At 65.4% G+C, this 9,161-nt stretch overlaps 1 protein-coding gene across 1 annotated transcript in view; it reads right to left on the bottom strand.

Moving 5' to 3' along the window:
* Window positions 1-1,587: 1,587 nt before the first annotated feature.
* PPM1J (protein phosphatase, Mg2+/Mn2+ dependent 1J) overlaps window positions 1,588-9,161 on the bottom strand; it is a 21,218-nt gene continuing 13,644 nt past the window's right edge. The window contains exons 2-11 of the mRNA XM_085306602.1: window positions 8,974-9,026; window positions 6,978-7,104; window positions 6,288-6,602; window positions 5,707-5,819; window positions 4,906-4,990; window positions 3,364-3,482; window positions 3,119-3,182; window positions 2,822-2,929; window positions 2,498-2,649; window positions 1,588-2,420 (exon numbers count right to left, since the gene is read on the bottom strand). Coding sequence (XP_085162728.1) covers window positions 2,273-2,420; window positions 2,498-2,649; window positions 2,822-2,929; window positions 3,119-3,182; window positions 3,364-3,482; window positions 4,906-4,990; window positions 5,707-5,819; window positions 6,288-6,602; window positions 6,978-7,104; window positions 8,974-9,026 — 1,284 coding nt within the window. The 3' untranslated portion in view covers window positions 1,588-2,272. The remainder of the gene's footprint in view (window positions 2,421-2,497; window positions 2,650-2,821; window positions 2,930-3,118; window positions 3,183-3,363; window positions 3,483-4,905; window positions 4,991-5,706; window positions 5,820-6,287; window positions 6,603-6,977; window positions 7,105-8,973; window positions 9,027-9,161) is intronic.

The raw sequence follows: 9,161 nt of genomic DNA, 5'->3' as shown, positions 1-9,161 counted from the left end.
CGGGAGGGGCCGGGCCGGGCCGGGCCGGGCCGGGCCCCGCCCGTCGGGGCCGCCCCCGCAGCGGCCGCTTCCGCGCCGTCTCCGCGCGTTTGGCGGCCGAGCATCCCGGGGGGGAGCAGGGCCGGGCAGGGGCGCGGGCAGGGGCGCCTCTGCGGACTCGCTGCTTGCAGACAACCTGTAGAGCCAGTCGGGAAATGTTTTCCCCTGTTTTACTGACAGCAGAAAGGGGGAGAAGCAGTCACAGCGTCACTCCCGTTTTTTCGATCAGCTCCAGGAGCAAGCAGGCGCTTCCGGGAAGAGCTGAGCTCGCTTCACCCGCATCCTCCCTCCAGACAGGGCTGACAGCAAAGAGCATCGCACATTGCACCCTCCCAAGCAGGAACCTCCATCATCCAAGCACATCCCCGAGGAAACGCCTTTCCCTCGTTAGCAACTAACGGCAGTGCCGAGAGCCGGGGAAAGGCAGCTCGGCCCGGAAAGGCTTTTTGGTGCCAAAGCAGCAGCACCAGGGAGAGGAGGAGGAGGTCAGCAGCTGAACCTCTCCTTCCCCCTCCGGCTGCTGGCTGGTCCCTGCAGAGATGCCTGGGAAGGACGGAATGAGGCCGCCGGAGCACGGCACCGCGCTCCCCCCGCGCCGCACAAGCACTCTCCGTGACTCAGCAAGGGAAAGGCGGCTCCAGGGTCCTGGCCCGGACCCTGGCACACAAACCGATCCTATTTTAAGCGCTCAGAGACAGTTTTTCTTAATTTATCAAGCTCCAGACCAGGGGCTAGCTCCAAAGGAAGTGTTCCCAGATAGAAAAAGGGAACCACAGAGGAAGCTTTAAATGCAGCCTCTGCCTGCGCTTCCTCGCCTTTACCCGCGCCCCCAGCAGCGCCCCGGAAAGGCAGAGCCCRCTGTCGGCGAGCGGGGGGCCGGAGCTGCGCAGACCGGGGCGAGGACGACGCGCACGAGCGCTCGCACACGAGGGGCGAAGCGCGGAGGCCGGGGCACGGGCCCTGCCTCTCCCGCGGAGCCTCGGCTCCCGGCGCTCCCCGGGGTTTGCAGCCGGCAGAGCTGCCTCCATCCTCAGCCGCCCGGCCGGCAGGTCCCTCCAGCCAAAGGGCTTCCTCCCTCCRGAAGGAGGGAGGGAGGGGAAGGCCGAGGGGCAGGGAAACCACCAGCTTTTAGCGAGCCTCTCTGCAGGAGCCCCGCGGGACGCGAAGCAGCTTCGCGCGAGCGCCGCAGGAGCCTCCCCAGCCCGCGCAGCTCCCTCCAGCGCTCCGGACGCCAACCGGCTAAAAGCGCGCGGGGTATCCTTCACCTCCCSTTACGTGCTCCCAGTTTATTTACATCTTGCTGATTACAAGAGACAAGCAGCAGCCCCCAGCGGTGACACGTGACAAGCGCTGGCTGCCCCCAGCCGCGGCGGGACATGGAGAAACGGCCGGTGCCGCAGCGCGTCTCCCGGAGGGGAGCCCGGCCCCCCGGCGGCCCCCCGCGCTGCTCCCCTTTCGGGGTGCACGGCCCAAAACGGGAGGCTCTGCCGACACCAACCGCCACTCAGCACCAGCTTTGAGATCTTTAAGCGCAAGGAGAGAGTTGCCTTTTTCTTTTCCATCACAGCAAGCGGATTTTACTGTTGGTCTCCAGCCCGCAGCTAAGCAGACCTGTGCCGCATGCTTAAGCTGTGAAGCTTGGCTGAACAGAGCTGCTCTGCGTGCAGCTGGTGCTCAGCAGTGCCCAGACGAGAACGGCTCAAAAATATACACATATATTCACACCTACCCCCCCCAACCAGAGCTCTGCGTTTGGGCAGTCTCCCGCCCAGCTCCCCAGTAATAAATAGTGGCTCTYGAGCCGCAGCAGGGACCCAAGGGGCGGGCAGATTCGGCGGGCTGCAGCCAGCGCTGCGCAGGCGCAGCCGGCTCCCGCCATCGCCTCCAGCGGGCCGCAGCCCCCGAGACCTGAGACGGAGGCGCAGCGAAGAGCCTGCTCCAGTGTTGGCGGTGCAAAATCCCCGGGGCGGCGGGCACAGGMGGCGACGTCCGCCGCAGCAGGAACCCGCTCCGAGCGCGCCGGCGCGACCCGGGGGCGAGGCGCGAAGGCTGCACCGCGGAGCCCGGGAGCGTTTAGGCTCGACCAAGGCAAACGGCAGGAGGAGAAGCAGCCCCCGGTCCCCGGCGCAGAGCCTCCGAGGTGCCCGCTCTTCTCGCCGCCGGCTCGGGAAGCCGGCGCTGCCCGGAGGGGCGGCCCCGCGGCGGCTCCGGCCCCCGCCCGCGGCACGGGGCGTCACGTGTAGCTGCCGGGGCCGCCCAGGGGGATCACGAAGACGGAGATGTCGTCGCCGGAGCCCAGCTTGTCGTTGGCCAGCCGCCAGCCGCGCTCCTTCAGGACCCCTCTGGACCGCACCACCAGCTCCTGGGCCACCACGGTGTACCTGGGGGGCCGGGCGCGGGTGAGCAGCGACCCCCGGGCCCGCCGCGGTCCCCGGCCGGGAGCCCGCCCCCGGCTCACCTGCACGGGTCGTTGGGCTCGTAGCTCGTCAGCACCTCCATCACCACGCCAGCCACCTCCTCGTCGTTGGTGACGTCCCAGAGCCCGTCGGTGCCCAGGACGAGAACGTCGTCGGGGCAGTGCTCGTACTGCGTGAGGTCGTAAACCCGGACCTGCGGGGCAAGGGGCAGGACGCTGCGGTGAGGGGCGCAGAGGGGCTCGACGACCGCTGGGTGGGCCGCCAGCCCGGGCAYGGCTCCGCGCCGCTCTGCTGGGGACCCGCACGCCTGGAGCGGCTCCAGGCACCGCAGGGAGCTCCGGCGGGGGGGCCCTGGCCAGACCCACCTCGGGGAAGCAGGACAGGAAAGGCTTGATGTGGATGTTGGAGCTGAACACCTTGAGGTCGTGGTCTCCYAAGCCCCGCGTGACCCCAATCGTGGCCATCACCCGAGCCTGGGGAACGGGCAAAGCCAGAACGAAACCACGAGCTGCTTCGTCTCCACCTCTGCTCCGGCTGCGAAGGCACTCGTGGCGCCGGGGCTGCCGCAGCCCAAGCGGGAGCAGCAACCGTCCCGCTGCCGCCGGGGAGCGGCGGCCGCAGCGCCCGAGCCCCCGCCACACGGCTCCCCCGCCGCACTTTACCTTTTTACCTTCCCCGTAGATAAGCGGGAATTTCAGGTCRTCCTCTTCTATCTTTTTGTAAGCCCTGGCCGAAATAAAGCGGAGCACGTCAGCTGGCAGGCGCTCGCCAGGGACGCGGGAGGCGCCCGGCGGGGAGCAGAGCCCGTCGGCCGGAGCGCGGCGCGGCACGCGGGGAGCCGGCGGCCGTGCGGGGAGCCGGCTCCACCCCTCCGGGCACGGCACCACGCGCCGACCCGCAGCCTCACCAGCCGTTCATGTTTTGGTCTCGGTAGAGCATCTTCTTCCCCAGCTCCTTGGGCTGGATCCGGCGGGGAAACTCCAGGTGCGTGAACTCCTTGCCCAGCAGCTCGGGCCTCAGGAAGCCCTGCGGGAGGACGCCCGGGCTGAGCCGCCCCGCGGGGCGAGCGCCCCRCGCGCCGGGCTGAGCCGCACGGCACCGGCTCCCTGCTCCGCCACGCCAACGTGGAGCGGAAAAGGCAGAGCTTCTGCACGGAGAGGTTTGGGGAATAACTACATCAAAAGGGACCAAAAATGCAAAAGAGCAAATTCTAGGGCAAGCCGAAATTTGCCTAGGAAGAGTCAGAGCTGCAAATATCCCTGCAGCTGCAAAGCTTGGCACAGAAAATGGCATTAGCCAGAGGAAAAGAGCCACCAGGTCTATTCAGAAGCCCCCGGCCCAGCTGCAGCTGCAACTCCGAAGGCGCACGGAGCGAGAGGGGACAGAGCACCTTCCCTGAGTGGCGGCGGATGGGCGCCGTGCCGGGACGCCTGCCAGCCCCAGTCCCTGCCAGCAGCATCCAGGTGACACACACACCCCACAGGCGTTAAATCCCACGGCRCAGAGTCCCGCCACGCTCCGTTCTGCGGAAACGGCTTTTCCCAGGGACACAGTGCAGAGCACCCCTGAAGGCACTCAGCGCACGGGTCCGCCAAGACCGCTCCAGTCAAAACAGCCAGCGTGCTGCAAGCAAGCCCTCCGCGGAGGGGGCGGCCCCAGGCAGGGCGTGCGGGCGCCCGGGGGCCCTCCACCACGCCGGAGGACCGGCACTGGGAACGGGGGTCCTAGCAGCGCTGGAAATGGTGATGGAGAAAGAGCGGGGCTAGAAGAAAGGAGAAAAGCCCCGAGGAACACGGAGGTAGGGACAGTCCCGTCCCRCTCCGGGGGGAGCGTCCCGGCCACCACGCAGCAGAGCAAGCACGCGCTTGGCCCCCTGCCCGCGCGCCCCGGCCAGCGCTGCCCCTTGGAGAGGACCCTGCTCGCGGCCACTTCCTCCTCTCTGGGCTGTTTGAAAATAAATCAGAGAAGGAGAAATGCCTTGGTGTTTTTCCAAGCGCGTTCCAAGCCAGGAAAGCACATCCAGCAAAGCCTCCTCCGGCCCAAATGCTGCCTCCTCCGTGCTGCTCTCAGCGGGGTCTTTACAACCCGAAAAAGCTGCACAGCTGCCCAGAGGTTTGCCCGGGACAAGCAGGAGGGCACTCTCGGGAAGAAAGCTGCAAGGCAGCCGGCACACTTCAGCTCCCCGGCTCCCAAGGGAGCATCCAGGCAAGAAACCGGGACCGAGCACCAGTGCTGCAGCCTTTTCAAAGGAGCGAGGGGACGCGATGGGTGAGGGAGAAGAGACTCGCTCATCCAGCAGGCTCAGCAGTGCCCCCAGCTGCATCCCGGCCGCGACGCTGCCCCTCGCTCCCCTCCCACGGGGGAGGGAGTCCCGGCAGGGCAAGGAGCCGGGGCCGGGGGCCAGGAGGCGGTTTAGCAGGAACGAGATTAGAAGAAAGGTCTTTCTTACCAAAAACTGCAGCCTCTGCCTCTCCGTYTCCGGAGTAAACTCCCTGGACATTGGAATGATTTCCCCGTTACGGATGATAATGGCCCTGCAATGGAACAGGGAAGGATGAGGTCAGAGAGGAAGGGGCGACGCGAGGGGCGGCAGCTAGCACGGGTCTCGCTGCCCAGCCGCGGCGCGGGGGCTGCTCGGGGCCGCGCGGCACCGGGAACCGCACGCGCCGCGCAGCCGGAGCGACGCCTCCCGCGCCGGCTGCCGCCCCGCTGCCCGGCGAACCCTCCTCCGGCCACGCCGCAGCTCGCTCCCTGCGTGCCCCTGGGGAGGGACACGGGCAGGGCACGCTCGTCACCCGCAGCCAGGACGGAGGGAGGAAGAGGAAGCTAACCCTGCAGTAAATACAGGGCAATTGAGAGCAGCTTCGCTCTCAGGTTGGACTGCCAACCTGGTATTTCTTGTGGGATAAAAACACACCCAGGACACATCCAAGGTAACATATCCAGGAGTCAAAATCTCCGGGCTCCAAGCTCCCACAGGGCTTGTCTGCACACAGATTTGTATCACTTTTGGAAGAAAACTTGCTCTTCTCTTGGAAGAGTTCAATGCTACAAAATGTGCCCTAAAACTAGAAATTATTGTGTATTTTGAACGCTTTGCTGAGAGCGAGTTTCACTTCCCAACTCCCACCCAAGGCCAGCGCGGGCGGCAAGGGCTGGGGCGCGACGGAAGCGTCCGGCAGGCGCCGCGGGAGGGAGCCCGGTCGGCGGAGGCGATCCCGCCCCGCGCGCCCGCGTGCCCGCGCCGCACCTGCTGTCGCCAGCGTTGGCCACGTAGAACTTGCCCATGAGGTAGACGGCAGCCAGGGCGCAGCAGCCCCCGGACACGGGCTGCGTCGCCCGCTCGCGCTCGATCTGGTCGTCCTGGGGAGACGGACGGCGACAGGCTCGCGGGGGGCAGCGGCAGGGCYGCGTCCCCGAGCCGGCCGAGCACCCCAAAATAGCCCCCCGCTGCTCCGCCAGCACCGTGGCCGCTAACGACCGGCTCGGCGGGCGAGGAGCGGCCGGCCGCGGCTGGGGCCTCCCCTTTCCCCGGCCGAGGCACGGAGCGGGCTGGAGAGAGCGAGACCGGAGGAGAGCAGCTGGGCTGCAATAAACCCCCTGCCTCCACGCCAAGCGTCTGCATTCCCTCCCCCCCAAAAGCACGGCGGGGATCAGAGCCGGGCGGGGGCCGCCCTGCCTGAGCCCTCTCCCTGCAGACCCACGCACCGCCCGTGGCCGGGGCACAAGACAGCGCTGACGGAGGAAGCGAAGCAGGCTGCCCCCAGACGCCGCCCGCCGCCCGGCGAGGTGCCCCTGGGGGAGGCCGCCGGGGCCCCGGGGCTGCCTCACCATGTGCTTAAAGGCGTTCTCGATGGCGCCAATCACCAGGCTCTCGTGAGACACCTCCTTCTCCAGGTGGAACCGCGGCAGAGCGTCGTTGGGGACCTCTCCGTCGTCCTCCGCGAGGGGCGCCCGGCTCGGCTCGGCCCGCGCCTCGTGCTGGAGGCAGATGGGAGGCGGGGACGGATCCTGCAAGATGTCCACGAGGTCCCGGAGCTGCTCGCAGATGTGCAGGTGGAGCCTCTTGGATGCCATGACTGCAGCACCACTGCCCGCATGGCCATCAAACAAGGCCCAGTAGTGGAAGTAAAAGCCCTTTCTGCCCTGGGAAAAAGAGGAAGGTTCAAGGAGTCGCACGGGGAAGCGGGCAAGGGAGCAAACAGGTCGGGGAAGTCAGAGCAGCCAGGGTTAAGGCTGCAGAGCGAGCAGCTCTGGAGAGCAGGACACCGGGGCTTCGCCTCCGGCTCCCTGGTCCCTGTCCGGCACGGCGCGGGAGCGACCCAGGCAGCTGATCGAGGGCACCTGGATGTAACCGATCCCTGGCGCGAGCCCAGCACTGCGTCACGAACCCCGCGCTGCGAACAGCCTCCTGCGGCAGCCGGTTCCCCGGAGGGCTGGGCACGGGTGGGCCGTGCACGGACGGGCCGCGCGCCCCCACGGTCCGGCACGCACGCGGCGCGGCAGCGCCTGGGCTCTCACCCCCTCGGGCTCTCCGGGGCCCTCCTCGGACGGCGGACGTCTCCGCGGGCTGGGCCGTCTCTCCACGAACACCACCTCGCAGCAGGCCTGGTCCTCGTTGTGCTGGCTCTTCCCGGCGTTTATCACCCTGCCGGAGGGAACGAGGGGTAAAGGCTCCTGTGCACCAGACAGTTACTTCAGGGCTTGTCCACAGTTATTCCAGAAAACCAGCTGCTAATTCACTACCTCTGCGGGCAGCGGAGCAAGGACGCGTCTCTGCTAACCCCCCACGCCTCTGGAAGAGGTCGCCCCAGCAGCAGCTCATCACCACCAGCCCCCTGCGCCCTCCCGGCGATGCTTTCTGCAGGTATTCCTGCCCCTGTCTCAGGCACCAGCAGCCAGACAAGCAAAGACTTCCCAAATCAGGGGCGCTGGCAGACCGGCGGGGTGACAGCAGTCCCCTCGCGCCGACGCAGCGGGGTCCCCGAAGGGCAGCTCTCTGGAGCACCCGCAGAGGGAGGCGACCAGCAAAAGCTGGTCGGCTGCARGTCCCCACCCCTCCGAACTGAACTAACTCCCCTGCGACGGCCAGTCTRGAATAAGCGGTCACTACACAACGTTGTTCGGGAATAGCTGCCCTAAGCAGCTCCAAGTGCGGTCAAAAGCCCTTACAAGAGACAACAACCACCTACCGCCCRGCAGTTTTCACATGGCAGCTTCGGAGAGAGCAGCCAGGGCCAGCCCATCCCTTGCTCTCCCTGCTACAAGGGATGGAAAGAGCAGCTCCTGGCTAAGCCAGCTGCTCCAGGGGAAGGATGCTCTCACGAGCGTCCCAAGCAAAGCCATCTCCCAGGAACCTGCACCCGCCTCAATACATGCACTGAGCCCGGACTCGGATCCCCGAAGGGATCACGCCTCACCTGCGTGCTGTGAAGCCCGGAGCCTCGCTCAGAGGAGATGGGGAAAAGGACAGAAAGATGAAACCAGCAGAATGTTTGCAAAAARATTCACGTTAGCTTGCCAGTTTACGCTGGCAAAGCAGATTTCAGATCTAGATTGCAAAACCTGCTCGTGGGAGGAAGATGTAATATGCATAACAGGATGAGCTCTTTGGGCACGGGTTCTTCGAGTGCTTTGCAGAAAGAAGTCCTGGGACACAGCAGAAGCCTTGCTGCTGAGCGGAGGATGGTTTCACTCTTTCCTCACAGAGTTTGCAAGGTTCCTGCTCCCGTGAGATCAAGCACAGGCTACTCTCACCCCAGGATCTCCTGGGGTGAATTAACATTTCTGAGGGCTCCCAGGGCAACCAGAAAGGTCTATTTGTGCAGAGAGATGCAGGAATGTACTGATACCTGATACCTGCTGAGCAGTAAAGCTGGCTTCAAAGCCTGACCTTCCCCACCTGCCTTCAGTTAMGCGTGAAACTCTCAGCGAGTGAAAGGAGAAGAGAATTAGGCCATCAAAGGGGAAGTCGAAGTCAGGTCCCACTCCAAAGACAGATTCAATTCCCTACTCCCCCTCACATTTCCTGCGTGAGCTGGACCAGTTCCTTCACCCCTCTCAGCACCAGTTCCTCATCTGCAACACTGGGTATTTTGCAGATAAGTACAGAAAATAAAAGACAGAAGAGCTTGAAATATTCACCAATGAGTAACAGTGCAAACACACACTGATCACTTGTGCACCGCGAGACATTTAACGAGCAGGCTTCCTACCCGCCGCTTTGGGGGAAGCAAAGAGCTTTTCACCGACTAGCTTCTACCCACGGTAGTTTCTAATGATCCCAGCCCAGGGCCCGGGGCATTTCCACTCTGACCCTGCCCTGGGGCTGCAAGTCTTCTTCCAGCTGGAGCAAGCACACCTGCCCAGAGCGTAGCTCCAAGCACTCACGAAAGTCTTGGCAGGGCTGGAGAGTCCCTTCCGTGCAGGATTTTTCCCGTCCTAATTCTGTAGGGCAGGAAATATCCAGCACGTCGCGCAGACGCAGCAACGGGGCTGCTTCGGAAGGGGAACGCACCTGGCCTGCTCCAGAAAAGGTGCCCAGAGSACTCGGAGCCAGCTCCGCGCTGCCTGACGCGGGAGGTATATTTAGAACAGAGGCCGCTCTCCCGCTCCGGCAGGGCGAGAGGAGCCCTCCGGCGCGCCGGGGGCAGCCCGCGGCCGCCACCGCCCGCCCTGCGCCGAGCCCGGGGCGGGAGCGGCGCC

The sequence above is a fragment of the Rhea americana genome, unplaced genomic scaffold, assembly GCF_003343005.1.
Source record: "Rhea americana isolate MKP2758 unplaced genomic scaffold, rheAme1 scaffold_241, whole genome shotgun sequence".
NCBI classification, from domain to species: Eukaryota; Metazoa; Chordata; class Aves; order Rheiformes; family Rheidae; genus Rhea; species Rhea americana.
This window is presented reverse-complemented; position numbering and strand designations above follow the sequence as displayed.